The sequence below is a fragment of the Erythrolamprus reginae genome, chromosome 1 (assembly GCF_031021105.1).
Source record: "Erythrolamprus reginae isolate rEryReg1 chromosome 1, rEryReg1.hap1, whole genome shotgun sequence".
Classification (NCBI taxonomy): Eukaryota; Metazoa; Chordata; class Lepidosauria; order Squamata; family Dipsadidae; genus Erythrolamprus; species Erythrolamprus reginae.
Window position 1 is genome coordinate 182,033,199 of NC_091950.1, and position 18,129 is coordinate 182,051,327.

At 38.9% G+C, this 18,129-nt stretch overlaps 1 protein-coding gene across 24 annotated transcripts in view; it reads right to left on the minus strand.

The window, feature by feature from the left end:
- BAZ2B (bromodomain adjacent to zinc finger domain 2B) overlaps positions 1–18,129 on the minus strand; it is a 318,653-nt gene that overhangs the window by 167,916 nt on the left and 132,608 nt on the right. For 9 of the 24 annotated variants that reach the window (XM_070731602.1, XM_070731583.1, XM_070731594.1 and 6 more), the window contains exon 1: positions 15,551–15,713. The exons of 5 other annotated variants lie outside the window; for them this stretch is intronic. In XM_070731602.1, the coding sequence (XP_070587703.1) occupies positions 15,551–15,635 (85 nt within the window). In that variant the 5' untranslated portion in view covers positions 15,636–15,713. Of the gene's footprint in view, positions 1–15,428; positions 15,749–18,129 lie in introns of those variants that run through there. 10 more of the 24 variants (XM_070731597.1, XM_070731598.1, XM_070731600.1 and 7 more) reach the window with 4 other exon arrangements.

The window sequence follows — 18,129 nt, forward strand, 5'->3', positions numbered from 1 at the left end:
GCCTTTTTTAATGAAAAGGTGAACACAAAAGACTTTTCCAAAGCTAGCGAAAAGTTGTGCAGAAAAGAAAATATGTAAGTTTAAAGAGTCAATTGCAATCAGATTTTGAAAAGCACTATTGGAAGAAGATTTTTGGGTAAAGGTATACTTCATAGACAAAAATGTTTATTGCGAACAATCAGCCCATGAAAAGCCCTATGTTATACAGGGTAGAAATCTTAATCAAATAGCAATGTTTTGGGCAAATAAACATTTCAATCCAAAGAGTAGGCCATTAGCATATTAAATAGGTTTATTCTGGCTGTACTTAGAAGGCAGAGGATCATTTTCAAACTGGCTGTTTGAGACAACATGAGGGACAAACGGGATGGTTCCAACAGAGTTTAGGCTCCAGATAAAACATAGCAATATTCATTAAATTTGAAAAAATATGCTTAAAACTTTCCCACTATCTGAATATACGTCTCATAAGCAGACTTCTGTTCACAAACTCCCTCTTTTAGATAGTATTGGTTTCCTCCTCTGCTCGGCATTCCACTTTCTAGCTACCTTGACGCTGTATCATGATTGCTTTTTATATTAAGGGTTTTAAATTGTTTCAATTATTGGATTTGTACTGTTTTGCTGTTGTGAGCCACTCCGAGTCTCCGGAGAGGGGCGGCATAAAAATCTAATGAATAAATAAATAAAATCAAGGCACTGCATATTCAAAATCAAATTCTTTCTAGATGGATCATGATTTTAAGATTTGAACTCTGCTATCTTCAATTAAGGAATTCATTTCGGACATAAACACTCTAGAAAATGTCCAGAGATACTTCACTAGAAGAGCCCTCCACTCCTCCACTCGCAACAGAATATCCTACGCAATTAGACTTACAATCCTAGGTTTGGAAAGCTTAGAATTACATCACCCTAAACACGACCTAAGCATAGCCTATAAAATTATCTGCTACAAAGTCCTTCCTGTCAAGACTACTTCAACCATAACAACACACGAGCACACAACAGATACAAACTTAAAGTAAACCGCTCTAAACTCGACTTCAGGAAATACGACTTTAGTAACCAAGTAGTTGATGCATGGAACTCACTACCTGACTCTCTAGTATCATCACCTAACCCCCAAAACTTTACCTTTAGAGGATCCACTGTTGACCTCTCCCGATTCCTAAGAGGTCAGTAAGGGGCATGCATAAGTGCACCAGCATGCCTTCCATCCCCTGTCCTAATGTTTCCCTTTTACTAGGGAAATGTATGTAGATATTGTTATACAGTATCTTTGTATACCACAAATATGTACTTGACAAAACAAACAAAGAAAAATAAAATAAAATAAATACTTTAAATGAAAATAAGGCTTAGAAAAACCTTACCAAAAACGGTTGAAGCTGGAGAAGACCAATGACTTGGCATGTTTACTTGATTACAATCCAACCACTAAACCTACTGAGTTTTACTTTGGCTCTGCAACTGCAAAATATCCTGTATTTCTAGAATTTAGGAAAACAAATTTGAGAAAACATGTGGCATTTAATTACACCCATTTCAGACAGGCAAAGTGGAACTACAGGTTGATGAAGCACTGAAGAAAAATCTTTACATACTGCAAAAGTAGCTCTGTATTGGAATCAGAAAGACTTTCAACTAATACTTCCTTTAATAAAAACCTGGCGGTTGGAAAATATAAAACCTTTAGGTTTATCCACAGAAACACATTCTAGATCAGTTCTAGCACCTCATAGTCTCCCGATACCTATCATCAAAGAGATTTTTTAAAAGCTCAGAAGGAAATTGCACAAATGACTAAACATTTTCTCTTGTTGCTCCTATTTCCTAGTCCACTGAAAATAGATGGAGAGTTTGAGATTTAAATCAAAGAGCGATGCTTAAAACTCAGCACCTTAAAAGGGCTAACTGCTCTTTGACTGACAGTTTTTTAAACTTTTACAAGCACCAAAAGCATACACAATTTTTTGCAGGACTTATTTGATTCTATGGCATCAGTGTCCATTCGGATAAATTATTGTCATTTCAAATTAAAACACAATAAATAAGTAAACAGACTCAAAATGGTGGGTTTAGATTCAAAACCACTTACTCTGAAGCACTCACGGTAATTTTATGAAGATTTCCAGAGTCAGCAGACAGATGACTGTGGTCTGTTATCTGTTTAACTGTAATTTAAATTGTGAAATTTTTTCCCTTAAAAGATGTGCTAACATCTTTTTCCTTTTTCTAAAAGTTCAGTTTCCTGCAATTCAAGCAAAGAATTGCAATACTAAAATGCAGCTTTAAAATTGCTGCAATTAAACTAATCCCAAAATTATCCTTTATTTTTGTTGTCCTTCTTCTCTTTTTCCAAAGGTAAAACACTGATGCTGTGGAATGAAAAGCATCACTCTGCTTTCTCCTTAGGTTCTAATTCAGGATTCTCATTGTTCAGTCATCAAATTACTCCCGTGTTGTTAAACCATAGTGGTTATTCAGGCCAGACCTGGCTAAGATCCAAATTTAAAAACAAACCTATAATTAACATGTTTAAGAAAATAACATTCAGAAAGGAAGCAGTGTCTGTGTGTGCATTTATATCGCAATAGCACTTAGACTTATATACCGCTTCACAGTGTTTTACAGCCCTCTCTAAGTGCTTTACAGAGTCAGCACATTTATCTATCTATCTATCTATCTATCTATCTATCTATCTATCTTTATCTATCTATCTATCTTTCTTTATCTATCTATCTATATCTATCTATATATATATCTATCATCTATCTATCTATCTATCTTTATCTATCTATATCTATCTATATATCTATCTATCATCTATCTATCTATCTATCTTTATCTATCTATCTATCATCTATCTATCTATCTATCTATCTATCTATCTTTATCTATCTATATCTATCTATCTATCTACCTTTATCTATCTATCTATCTATCTATCTATCTATCTATCTATCTATCTATCTATCTATCTATCTATCCAATTTTTATGCCTCCCTTCTCCTTAGACTCAGGGCGGCTTACAACATGTTGTACCTGGCCCTGGGCTCAGGTTGCTGCTGCTCAATGCCAGGTCGGTGGTAAATAAAGCTCTCCTCATCCGGGATTTAATCCTGGATGAGGAGGCCGACCTGGCATGTGTAACTGAAACCTGGCTGGGCCCGGAGGGAGGAGTTCCTCTCTCGGAAATCTGCCCAGCTGGGTTTCAGATATGGCATCAACCTCGACCCCAGGGAAGGGGGGGAGGAGTGACTATTGTAGCCAGGGAGAGCCTTGGCCTGCGTGGGCTCGTTGCTCCGGAGATTGCGGGTTGCGAGTCCCTCCTTGTGAAGTTGGACTTAGGGGTTCAGGTGGGCTTGTTTCTCACGTACCTGCCTCCCAGCTGCGTGTCAAAAGCCCTGCCTGTGCTGCTCGAGGAGGTAGCCGGGCTGGCGGTGGAGTTCCCCAGACTTATTGTTCTGGGGGACTTCAACCTGCCGTCGCTCGGCGAAACCTCTGGGTTGGCACAGGAGTTCATGGCCACCATGACAGCCATGGACCTGACTCAAGTAGTACAGGGTCCGACTCACGAGGGAGGGCACGCACCTGACATGGTATTCCTTTCCGAGCAATTGAGTAATGGTCTGAGACTAAGGGGCTTAGAAGTGTTGCCTTTGTCATGGTCAGACCATTTCCTACTACGGCTTGACTTCCTGGCTCCAATCCTTCCCCGCAGGGAGGCGGAACCAATTAAGATGTTCCGCCCCAGACGCCTGATGGACCCAGAGGGCTTTCAGACGGCGCTTGGGGTTATTCCAGAGGCACTCGTCCACAGTTCGGCGGAGTCTCTAGCGGAGGCCTGGAACAAGGCTGCAGCGGAGGCTCTTGACCGGATTGCGCCTTTGCGACCTCTCCGTGGCGCTAGACCCCGTAGAGCTCCATGGTTCAACGAGGAGCTCCGGGAGTTGAAACGCCAGAAGAGACGTCTAGAGAAGCGATGGAGGAAGAGTAGGTCTGAATCTGATCGAACACTTGTAAGAGCTTTTATTAAGACTTACAAAGTGGCGCTCAAGGCGGCAAGATGCGCGTACCATGCCGCCTTGATTGCATCAGCGGAATCCCGCCCGGCCGCTCTGTTTAGGGTGACCCGCTCCCTTCTTCACTAGGGGGGAGTTGGGGAGCCCTTGCAGAGCAGTGCCGAGGATTTTAACACGTTTTTCGCTGATAAAATCGCCCAGATCCGGGCTGACCTCGACTCCAATTGGAAAACAGAGTTGACTGACAACGAGTCAGTCGAGGTGACTGGGGCACGTACTTATCCACCTGTCTGGGAAGAGTTTGATCTGGTGACACCTGATGAAGTGGACAAGGCCATTGGAGCTGTGAGTTCCGCCACCTGCTTACTGGATCCGTGTCCCTCCTGGCTGATCTCGGCCAGCAGGGAGGTGATACAGAGCTGGGTCCAGGAGATTACCAACGCTTCCTTGGGGAGGGGAGTTTTTCCATCACTCTATAAAGAAGCGCTCGTGCGCCCCCTCCTCAAGAAGCCTTCCCTGGACCCAGCCGTACTTAACAACTATCGTCCAGTCTCCAACCTTCCCTTTATGGGGAAGGTTGTCGAGAAGGTGGTGGCACTCCAGCTCCAACGGTCCTTGGAAGAAGCTGATTATCTAGGTCCCCAGCAGTCGGGTTTCAGGCCCGGTTACAGCACGGAAACTGCTTTGGTCGCGTTGATGGATGATCTCTGGCGGGCCCGGGACAGGGGTTTATCCTCTGTCCTGGTGCTTCTTGACCTCTCAGCGGCTTTCGATACCATCGACCATGGTATCCTTCTGCACCGGCTGGAGGGGTTGGGGGTGGGAGGCACTGTTCTCCAGTGGTTCTCCTCCTACCTCTCCGGTCGGTCGCAGTCGGTGTTAGTGGGGGGTCAGAGGTCGACTCCGAGGTTTCTCCCTTGTGGGGTGCCTCAGGGGTCGGTCCTCTCCCCCCTGCTATTTAATATCTACATGAAACCGCTGGGTGAGATCATCCAAGGGCATGGGGTGAGGTATCATCAGTACGCTGATGATACCCAGCTTTACATCTCCACCCCATGTCCAGTCAATGAAGCAGTGGAAGTGATGTGCCGGTGTCTGGAGGCTGTTGGGGCCTGGATGGGTGTCAACAGACTCAAACTCAACCCGGATAAGACGGAGTGGCTGTGGGTTTTGCCTCCCAAGGACAATTCCATCTGTCCGTCCATTACCCTGGGGGGGGAATCATTGACCCCCCTCGGAGAGGGTCCGCAACTTGGGCGTCCTCCTCGATCCACAGCTCACATTAGAGAACCATCTTTCAGCTGTGGCGAGGGGGGCGTTTGCCCAGGTTCGCCTGGTGCACCAGTTGCGGCCCTATCTGGACCGGGACTCATTGCTCACAGTCACTCATGCCCTCATCACCTCGAGGTTCGACTACTGTAATGCTCTCTACATGGGGCTACCTTTGAAAAGTGTTCGGAAACTTCAGATCGTGCAGAATGCAGCTGCGAGAGCAGTCATGGGCCTACCTAGGTATGCCCATGTTTCAACATCACTCCGCAGCTTGCATTGGCTGCCGATCAATTTCCGGTCACAATTCAAAGTGTTGGTCATGACCTTTAAAGCCCTTCATGGCACTGGACCAGAATATCTCCGAGACCGCCTCCTACCGCACGAATCCCAGCGACCAATTAGGTCCCACAGAGTGGGCCTTCTCCGGGTCCCGTCAACTAAACAATGTCGGTTGGCGGGCCCCAGGGGAAGAGCCTTCTCTGTGGCGGCCCCGACCCTCTGGAACCAACTCCCCCCGGAGATTAGAACTGCCCCTACTCTCCCTGCCTTCCGTAAACTTCTTAAAACCCACCTCTGTCGTCAGGCATGGGGGAACTGAAACACCTCCCCCGGGCATGCACATTTTATGTATGGGATGTTTGAGTGAATGCTTGTTAACAAAATGGGGTTCTTTTAAATGTTTTAAATTATATTTGGATTTGTTACAAACTGTTGTGTTGTGCTGTGAGCCGCCCCGAGTCTGCGGAGAGGGGCGGCATACAAATCTAAATAAATAAATAAATAAATAAATAAATAAATAGCACTTTTTAACAGAGCCAGCATATTGCCCCCACAATCCGGGTCCTCATTTTACCCACCTCGGAAGGATGGAAGGCTGAATGAACCTTGAGCCGATGATGAGATTTGAACCGCTGACCTACAGATCTACAGTCAGCTTCAGTGGCCTGCACAGTACTGCACTCTACCCGCTGCACCACCCCGGCTCCTTACCTGCAACTATCTGGATCTTCATTTTACCCAACCTCAGAAGGATGGAAGGCTGAGTCAACCTTGAACCTAATGAGATTTGAACTGCCAAATTGCAGACAGTCAGTAGAATTAGCCTGCAGTACTGCATTCTAACCACTGCTCCACCACAACTTGTGTGTGTGTGTAGTTCTCAACTTATAACCACAATTGAACCAAACATTCTTGTTGCAAAGCAAGACAATCGTTAAGTGAGATTTGCCTCATTTTATGACCTTTCTTGCCACAGTGTTAAGTGAATCACTGCAGTTAATCAGTAACACAGCTATTAAGTGAATCTGGCTTCCCCATTGACTTTGCTTGTCAGAAGATCACAAAAGATGATCACATGACCCCAGGACTCAGCAATCATGATAAATACAAGCCAGATTCAGATGTTAAGCGTCCAAGTTTTGATCATGTGACCACAAGGAATGTTGCAATGGTCGAAGTGTGAGAAACAGTCATAAGGCATTTTTTTTAAAGAGACGTGTTGAGGAACTCCTTTGTTTGCACATCTGGACTGTAAAGAACCTGAATTCCGCTGTAGTCAAATGTCATTTATTTATTTATTTATTTATTTATTTATTTATTTATTTATTTATCTATCTATCTATTTATTTATTTATTTATTTATTTATTTATTTATGTAATTAATTAATTAATTAATTAATTAATTAATTAATTAATTAATTAATTAATTAATTAATTAGATTTTATCTGGATCCTCATTTTACCCAACCTCAGAAGGATGGAAAGCTGAGTCAACCTTGAACCTCTCCAAAGACTCGGGGCGGCTAACAACAGTATAAAAAGACAATGTAAACAAATCTAATATTAAAAATAATCTTAAAAACCCCAATTTAAAGAGCCACTCATACATACAAGCATACCATGTATAAATTCTATAAGCCTAGGGGGAAGGGAAATTTCAATTCCTCCATGCCTGACGACAGAGGTGGGTTTGTATATCATTGATTTGTATATCATTAATTTCCTACACACTGCCAATTATTAATGCTAAATCAATATCAAGTCAGAAGTCTCATTATGTAAAGAAATTCAATGTTAAGAGAAGACACACTTGATTAAATTGAACATCAACAAGAGTTACGTCATGGAGTTAGTGCACATGGACTGGAATAAAGGGATAAACACCTATTGGTTGTGACCTTCCTCTGCACCTATTGATGCAACTTGGGAATTATCATACATGCAAACAAATAGTATACCTCAAAGTCCTTGCTCTGGGAGTTGACCAGCTTGGGCAGGGTCAATAGGCATGATGTAATGCATTTAGATATGACAGTACAGACTATCTAATATTTATTTATGTAGAATAGTCATTTGAATTTATATGTTAATTAATATACAGTGGTACTTTGGTAATTGTTAATTGGTTCTGGGAGGTGCAATGAGTACCCAAAAAAAATGATGAGTACTGAACAAATTTTTCCCATAAGGAATAATGTAGTGAATAACAAGGTTGCCAACAACGATAAGTTCTAGCTTTTTCAGAACAAAATTATGGCCAGATACTCTGCTCATTGAGACAAACTGTTGCTCCTGCCCATTGTTATCATCAAAATGCAGAAGAGAAAGTCATTCTTGTGCCTGAAACTAAAGAACCCTATAAGGAAAAAAAATGGTACAAAATTTCATAACATCTAAAATCAGCTATGAATAATAAAATTACTTCTCTATTCTGATTCTATGACATATTAGACAAGTAAATCAGCAGCATTTGTTTCAGTGGTTCAATATTCTGAAGTTTACCTTCTTAATATTTATCTTGGATATATAGGTAGTCATTGAGTTATGCTCTTTCAGTGAATGTTCAAAATTACAATGATATTGAATAAAGGGGACATGCCACCAGGGACATGCCACCAGCAAACTTTCAGACACTGCAATGCCCTTGCACCCAAGTAATCATGATCCAGATGCTTGGGTGCCCAGCTCATGGTGGTTATTATTATTATTATTATTATTATTATTATTATTATTATTATTATTATTATTATTTAGATTTGTATGCTGCCCCTCTCCGTAGACTCGGGGCGGCTCACAACAATAACAAAGACAATGTAAGAACAAATCTAATAATTTAAAAAACACTAAAAAACCCATTATTAAAAGCAAGCATACACACAAACATACCATGTATAAACTGTATAGGCCCGGGGGAGATGTCTCAGTTCCCCCATGCCTGACGGCAGAGATGGGTCTTAAGAACTTTACGAAAGGCAAGGAGGGTGGGGGCAGTTCTGATCTCCGGGGGGAGCTGGTTCCAGAGGGTCGGGGCCGCCACAGAGAAGGCTCTTTTCCTGGGTCCCGCCAAACAACATTGTTCAGTCGACGGGACCTGGAGAAGGCCAACTCTGTGGGACCTAACCGGTCGCTGGGATTCGTGCTTATTACTGCAATAAGCTGCAGTCACTGCAATAAGCCATCTGCGACCTTCCCTATCACAAGCAAATAGCAATAGCATTTAGACTTACATACAGTGCTTTACAACCCTAAGTGATTTACAGAATCAGCATATTGGTCCCAACCGTCTGGATCCTCGTTTTATCCACCTTGGAAGGATGAAAGGCTGAGCCAACCTTCAGCCACTCAGAATCAAACTCCTGAAGAGAGCAATGAGTCAGACCTGCAATGGGGAAGTTTGCAAGTTGCTCCCATGAATCACTCCCACTGTTCCCATAGAGTCCCACCATGCAGTGCAGGATCCCAGGGATCGCATACTCCACAGAACCCATCTCCTGGTGTCTTTACCAATCATCTTGAACTCCCAGCACCTGCCCATTCTTCCCAGCACCTGCACACTGCCCTTCCTGGACCAACTACAGTCCCCAGCGCCAACCTGTGGCATCCATTCATTCTCTTCCCATCTAGGACTTCCGCTCTACCTGCACAGCAACCCATGGGGTCCTGGGATTATGACAACAACAGGAACTCCTGGGATTGTCATCGCTAAGCAATGTGATCACACGATGCCATTCATTCATTCATTCATTCATTCATTCATTCATTCATTCATTCATTCATTCATTCATTCATTCATTCATTTATTGGATTTGTATGCTGCCCCTCTCTTTATTGACCTCATTGCCAATCCCAATTGCCAATATAACCCAATGATTGCCTATACATGTTTTTCTTCTCTTCTAGTAATTGGGTTAAAATGTATTATTGCAGTCCATCAATCAGTGTTTTAATGTAAGATATTTTTTTTTTTTTTTAAAAGAGGGCTGTGAAAATATTTGCAGACCTTCTCACATCCTGGACACAACCTGCTTCAACTCCTGCCATCAAAACGATGTTACCGGGCACTGCACATCACAAGAACTAGACACAAGAACATTTTTTCCTGAATGCCATCACTCTGCTAAACAAATAATTCCCTCAACACTGTCAAACTATTTACAAAGTCTGCATTATTAATCTTCTCATTGTTCCCATCACCCATCTTCTCCCACTAATGACTGTATGACTGTAACCTTGTTGCTTATATCCTTACAATTTATATTGACTGGTTCTTAATATGATTTGATTGCTGATTTGTATCCAGACTATCATTAAGTGCTGTGCTTATGATTCTTGATGAACTTATCTTTTCTTTTAGGTACACTGAGTGCATATGCACCAAAATAAATGACCACATTGCTTACTGATGGGAATCCCAATCCCAATTGCCAATATAACCTAATGATTACCTTTTGTGTGTCCAATTATATTTATTCTATTCTATTCTATTCTATTCCTTGATATATCAAAGTGTTTCAGGGAACTCACTAACATAATTTAATATCTCCATTTTTATTTAATTTATCCTTTAGAAACGTTGGCTTCTTTATTAGCATAGCATATTTTGAATATCAAAGTAACTGAATACAAATTCTTATATGCCGGTATTTTATGTATTTATGTTTTATTGATAACTATTGATGTTCTTTCCCAGAATTTATGGCTATAGTAAATTTGATAATTATCAGATAAATAAATTAATTTGAATAACCCTAATATACTTCCTATAAAATCAAAGGTGATTATGAAAATTGGTAAAACAAATGCAGAGCATTATTTGAATTATTTAGAAGATTTTGCAATAATTATTCAAAGAATGACTTTCTCATTTGTAGGGATAAATATTTCAAATTGTTTACATCAGATTAATACTTACTTTAACAGGTTAAATATACCAACAAGTTTATTGGAGGGATAACAGTGTTAAACTGACAGACCTTCTTAGAAAGATTCCTATATTAATCTGCTAATATTTTAAACTGGTTGATAAGATAGTGAGAAAGTTTCTATGAGATGAAGGTTCTCCAGGTTTTGTTTATCTAAATTAAATAATTCTAAAGTTGATGGTTTTAACTTTCCCAGTTCTCGGATATATCACCAGCTTATACTTTGATTTCTACTTTATATAGAATTGGGATTTTTATCAAAGACCTTAGTGAATAAAACTAGACAGTGATTATTTGACCCCTTTGATTTTTTGGCAGGGGCAGAGATTTGACTTTAGTCAGATGTTTTTCAGAATTAAAAGCTGCAAGACATTTTTGAATGAAATTGGGAAGGAAACTTAAATTTTATGCCAATTTCCCTAAGAATTTTAGGGAAAGTAGTATTTAATTAACTACTGTTAATCAAACTTTGAAATAAATGTCTATTGTCTTGAGCAAGACGTTGGGTTATCTAAAATTGCTGAGCAGTAATAGATCCAACTAAAACATATTTAACATGCTCGGAAATTCCTAAATTATTGTCAGTAGATAGTTTCAAATACTTATGTATTGGGGTGGGTTCCTCCCGTTTCGGACCAGTTCACCTGAACCAGTAGCTACCCACTGGTGATTATTATTATTATTTATTAGATTTCTATGCCGCCTCTCTCCATGATGTCACAATGATGTCACCGAATGAGATTGGGCGGTGCCATTTTTAATTTTTTAAAAATCTTTTTACATTTTTTTATTGGGGGGGGGGTTTAAATTTTTATTTTTCCTTCTGAGCATGAGCAGATGCTGAGGTCCATCACTGTGCATGCGGTTGCCATCTTTTTTTAATTTCATTTTTTTTTGTTATTGCACATTCTTACGTGGCATGGGAGGGAGTGAACTGGCAACAAGGTAAGTTGGAACCACCCCTGTTCTGTGTGGACCATTTTTTTTACACCACTAAAAATATCACTCAAAGAGTAACTAGTAATTTAAAAAATGAAACAAAATATTAAAAGGCCACATTTTAACGAATTAATGGACTTGAAATGGGTTTTAAAAGTGTTTAATGTACACATTATCATCTTGTGATTAGTTTAATAAAAGAGTTGTGCTGACTGGACACTGCAGAAGATGTTAGACAAGAGTTGGCTGTCAACTTTACTAAGTTAGAGGTCCAATATCACTGATACTTGAGTTCTGGGTTTGTATTTGGTTGACTTGTTTTAACTTAATATTTATAGATTCCATTTTTTTCATATATAGCTAAGCATGACAAAGATGTAATATCATGTTCAATTATATTTATTTATTAGATTTGTATGTATATTATATACAATAACCTTGGAATGTGTTGCTATATAAAGAATTTGGGGTTTCTGATGCCTCATATTTAAAATCCTGAAAGGAACCTAGATGCTTGCTCTTCAGCTATAAATTTGTGACAAATACTGTTCTGTGTGATAGGGTTTAAAAATTGCTGTTTAAAAACGGAGTTGTTTTTTGACATACATTTTATTGTATACTTTTCTTTTTCTTTTCTTTTTAAAATCTTCATACCTCCTGTTTTAATATGTTTATGTTTATGTTTATTTAGATTTGTATGCCGCCCCTCTCCGCAGACTCGGGGCGGCTCACAACAAAGTGAAAAACAATTTACAACAAATCTAAATTTCTACTAAAAACATTTAAAAAACCCCATTTTCTAAACACACATACATACACACATACCATTCATAAATTGTATATGCCCAGGGGAGATGTCTCAGTTCCCCCAAGCCTGACGACACAGGTGGGTCTTAAGGAGCTTACGAAAGGCAAGGAGAGGGGGGAGTTGGTTCCAGAGGGCTGGGGTCGCCACAGAGAAGGCTCTTCCCCTGGGGCCCGCCAACCAACATTGTTTAGTTGACGGGACCCGGAGAAGGCCCACTCTGTGGGACCTAATCGGTCGCTGGGATTCGTGCGGCAGCAGGCGGTCTCGGAGATATTCTGGTCCAGTGCCATGAAGGGCTTTAAAGGTCATAACCAACACTTTGAATTGTGAATTTGCCATATAAAATGCCTGAAATTTGGGGCATTTAAAATTAAGAGAAAGAGAAAATGATACAAATCAATCTTTCATTCATATACTAGCCTGAGAAAAACAGGTAACCAGAAATTGTCTAGAAGCAAAAGTAAGCTAGCAGATGAATACATTGTTCTCACCCCTATTTGAGCACAGAGGTAGCTAACCATTTTGCAAGCTAATAACTTTTTGCTTAGATTTAAAGCTTGCTTTTATAAGATTCCCATTGTTTCTGAACCAATAAAAAGCATCAAAAACAAAATGAAAAATTGCTCAAGCATTTAGCCGTTGCTGCAAGTCCATCACATTCCATTAAGATATCTGTTCTGAACTACATACTTTAAATATTTCTTCATATAACCCAGTAAACAGACAGTATTCACCCACTTCACTGAAGGATTTTACAGGGGGGGAAATGTTGTGCTTGAGACATTTACTGCACTCTAAATTGTTATTTGTATCATTTAATTATTTGAAATATCCATAGGAAGAGCATAGCCTTTGGTCTTGGATCACTAATAAGAGATTCTTGTACTGTAATATGTTGAAACAAAACACCAAAGTTAGTTTAATAGTACAGTTCATTGCAGGAAAATTCTCCACTGAAAATAAAAGAGATACTTGTGTTTTGGACTTCTGGAATTTCAAAAACTTATGCAATATTAACTGTTCATCCATGAATGATCCAGAATGAAACGTAGCATGTGGAAAGTATAAGAAGAAGGAGGGGGCCAACTAAATTATTTTCCCTGATTGTCTGCTAAATCTCTATTAGATCAAAGGTTCTTATAATTATCAAAGGAATACTTCCATGAATGGAAAGGAATGCCTGTATTTACCATTTGCCATTTCTTTGTACTTTCAGCATGATACTGTGCTTTGTTTTAGTAAATATGTGTGTATTGGGAGGGGTGGATGTTCAAAATCCCCATTATGTTCACAGTTTTGTGCATGATAACATATTGTGAGATGCCATAAGGTAGGTAGGTAGGTAGGTAGAGAGACAGGCAGGCAGGCAGGCAGGCAGGCAGGCAGGCAGGCAGATAGAGCGAGCTGTTATTCTAGGTCTATGGATCCTACCAGCAGAAATGATGCAGGAAATTGATTTGTTTGAATAAGAAATTCCATGTTATTTAAGGTTCTATAAGGAACTAAAACCACTTTCCCAATCTTATGCCTTCCATTTATCTGGATCCTATTTTTTATATTCAACCAACAGCCACCATATTCAACGTATCTGAACACAGGGAACCTGAAACCACTTTATAAAACAATGACATCAACTGGACAATAAGACATTCTCAAAAGGTTGTAGGGGTCTGGTTATTTCATTCACACTAACCAAATTAGATTTTCATCAATGGTAAAAAAATCAACATTTTTGTCGACACATCTACAAAGCCTCCTTGTCACCAGTTACAGGTACTCTATGTTTAGCAACTCCCTTGTTCATCACTGCAATTACAACAATTGATGAATAAGTAACTTTACCACTAGTCCTTGCATTTCTGACCCTTGCAGATATATAAAGCAAAGGACAACTGAAGTAAATTCAGAAGCGCAACTGTGGTTTCACGTAGTGATTACTTTGCTTGAGTTGCTGGTCACAATCATGGTCACTAAATGAGGACTGCCTGAACTTATTTGATACACAGACAGAATTTCATCTCACATTCTGATCTGGTTATAAACCAGATAATTATAAACTTGGCATTTTTGAAGTTCATCTTTCAATCATTGTCATCAAAAATTAAAATAAGTCTTTGCAATATTGATTTATTGCAATACCTTCACTTTCAAAATGGTTTATCGGCTTATCTAACAATGTAAGGGAAGTTGCTATCCAAGCCCCATGTTTACTCAGATGTTTGTTGCAGAGTTTCAATGGGATTTATTATTAAATATCAATCTATGCATACTCTGTTTCCCTAAAAATAATATTTGTCACATTTTTTTTGAACCCTGAAATAAGCCTTTGGCCTTATTGCCATGCATTCAAAAGCCCAATTGGGCTTATTATCAGGGGATGTCTTATTTTTGGGAAACAGGGTAGTAATGCACTCTTCATCAAGCTATTTTTATAAAGCTCTTGGCTTTAATTTGGGGAGTACATTGTGCTATCAATTGTAGATACAATATCATGATGTAGTCAATTTCATTTTGCTTTTGAAGTTTGTACTTACTCATATTCGATCTTCAAATATCTAGCATTAGACTTCCAGACTCCCCAAAATTACTACTTGTATTAGATGAAGCTGTTAATAAATACTTTAAAAAATGGATTCAATCACAACAACCGCATGACAAACTGGTGATAAAAATAAAGCCTGTATCCTATTCATCATACTTACTAAGTCATTATTTTTTCCAGGAAAAAAAGTCAGAATTATACTAGCTATATAAAAATAATTCAGATATAACTAAGAACCTAAATAGTTCTTGATTTTCAGCTCATATACTGTGGCAAATACCTTCTATCGACTTTGCTTAATGACATGCTACAGTTCCTTTTCACAAGAATATATAATAATTCAAACACTTATATCATTAATGCACACAATATAACACTGTTGTATAATTCTGAACATAGGTTAAAAAAAATCAGACATGCCTGTAGGAAAATATTTTACAGCTTTTAATACTCAATTTCCTTACTTTAAAAGACAGAAGAAAGCAAAACAGAAAAATGAAAGCAAGCATGTAACCCATTATACCATAAACATGTTAAACAGAAAAGCCCTTAATTATTTTTCTTCTGAAAAGGAAAAAAAAAAGCATTAAGCACGTCTCCTATTTCAAGCAAATAGAGATGTAATATGAAGAGCTTACTGTGAATAGTGCTTTAATCAGGAAGTAGCCATTACCCCCTCGATACAGAACAGTGACAGCACTCCAAAACAAGCCCGTGATATTTTTCTTTTTTTAGTTAAGAGGAATGAAAGAACACCTACTATTGTATCCCAGTCCTCCTGACCTCTGGGTCAGCAGATCTCTATTATCAAATGCTATCAAGGCAGCATAATCCAAAGCAAGCATTTACAGCACTCTATTTGTGGAAACACCTAAAATCTCTCTTAACACAACCTCTCTCTCCCTATGTTACTCACAAAACATGGCTGTCTTATTCAGAGATTAGCAATTATTGTAATGAGATACTGCCGGAGAGGGTCAAATAGTACTTCCTGCAGTTTACACATCTTGATTTCCTGGTAAACAAACTGAAAGGCAGCTGGAGCACTTAAGATTACCAGTAAACATCCATGTTCATGTGACCAAAACCAACCCAGGTAAGGTATGTGCCTTGCAAAATATAAGGTAGGAATTGTTTTACTGAACTGTGGCAACACCCTATCTAAGGCAGTTTTTAACAAAAGGAGCGTTCTCTATGCAAAAGCCAATTTCCACCCCCCTCAGAGAAACAGATGAAAGGCTTAGTCCGTATTATGTTATCCCCTTTGCCATAACAGGGAACCAAGATTACCTGGATTTTAAACAAAAGCTTAAATTTCACTGGCAGCTGCAATTAAAGAAAAAACAGAACAGCCCCAACTTCTCAAAGAACAAGGAAACTGCACTGCGCTTCAGTTAATAGAATACAAATAAATATTACTTTCTTGAATGAATGAAAACATGATATAATTTTCCCTGTCAAAGAATATACACCTGAACTTTTTCTATCCCCCCCAAAAAAATCTCCCCCTCCCCAAAACACCAGCAATGAATATATACTTGGCAAAGAATAAAAATAGTATAAAAACTTAAGAACAACCTTGCCATGATAGGCCAATGTTTTCTTAATATAGTTTTTAAGTAGGTTTCTCACTGACCAACCAAATGCTTGAGAGGATCACAAGCAGGGGATGGGGAAATTGCCCTGAAACTGGAAGTCTCAAAACTCATGTCCTCCATAAATTGATTCAATCCCCTTCTAAATACATTCCAATCAGTGGTCACTGCCATGTATTATGATGATGACTTGCACAGGTGAACTATGCATTGGGTAAACAAGTGCTTCTTTTTCCTTTTGAAATTTTCTTCTTCAAATTTTTAAATTAGCTTCATTGCATACCCCTCTGGACTTAGCATTTTGAAAGAGAAGGAAGCCTTCCTGTTGACTTTCTCCAAATTCATTCATTCATTCATTCATTCATTCATTCATTCATTCATTCATTCATTCATTCGCCATCCTGACTAGAGGTGATACTGGGTGGCTTACAAACATTCATACAGTTTGCTCCCATCCCTCCATCATCTTTATTTTAAATGAAGTGTTTTAATAGTTTTAGCCCTTTTTTTTGTAAGGTAACTGTTCAAGCCTCCTTCAATTTTCTAGCACTGATGATATTACATAGTTCAGTTAATGAAATGTCTGCAAGAAAACAACCAACCCTGCGTTTCAACTCTGAGCTGCAAATATTATCCTCTGTCGGTACCCCTTCAATTTTTCTATAATTTTAAAATCCATTAAAATAAAAAAGTGAACGATTTAAAAATAAACAGTCTTTCCCATGAGATGGGTACAGGCCCTTTCTCTAGATAAATTGGCCCAAATGTAATACAAGCAGGAAGAATATTGAGCAGTAGAACTTTGGTCTTTCTTTCTTTCTTTCTTTCTTTCTTTCTTTCTTTCTTTCTTTCTTTCTCTTTCTCCCTTCCTCCCTCATCCATCACAGAAAAAGAATGAGCGTAATAAGTTCTAAAAATATGTATAATAAAAAAAAAATGTTATAAAAAGCTAAGAATAAATAAGTAATCCAAACTTAGCTAATGCTGACATATTGTACAGATGGTAGCACAAATCTGGGCAACTTCAGAGAATATTTTTCAGTTCTTGCTTGAAAGAAGTAACAGTAAGCAGAAATCCCATTCTCTGCATGGAAATTCTTCAGGATTGGAAGAATGGAAGTCAATCTATACAGACACCAGCATAGTAGAATATGACTTAAGAGTCATGTTTCCCAACTTCAGCAATTTTAAGATATGTGTATTTCAACTCTCAGAAGTTCTCCAGCCAGCATGCTCACTACAGACATAAATGACCAAGCTCAAATCTTACATCAGAGTCCGAATCCTCGGCGAGGGACGGCATACAAGTCCAATAAATAAATAAATAAATTATATGATGATCTAGCTCTCAACAGAAGGCTCTAATGCTGGGAAAGAGAAGGGAACAATCACTAGCAAAATGGACAGACTCAGTTACAGTGATGATGAGTGCACCTTTGAAAGACCTGATGGATCACGTTCGGGATAGAATATCTATGTAATCTCTAGAACTCTTAAGCATTGAAGTGGCATCACATCATCCATCCATCCATCCATAAAATTGATCACTGGGTTACAAATGATGACCCATATATCAGCACTAATTGCCAGACTTTCTCTATGGGTAAACTATTTCTTCCAACAATTCCTAAAAATTCCATCTGGATTGCTTCTGGGAGGGTTAAACTTACTTTTTCGCACAGAGAAGCCTTGTAAAAATTGGGAAGAGTGCTTAATTCTACTGTATTAAAAAAACTAGCCATAT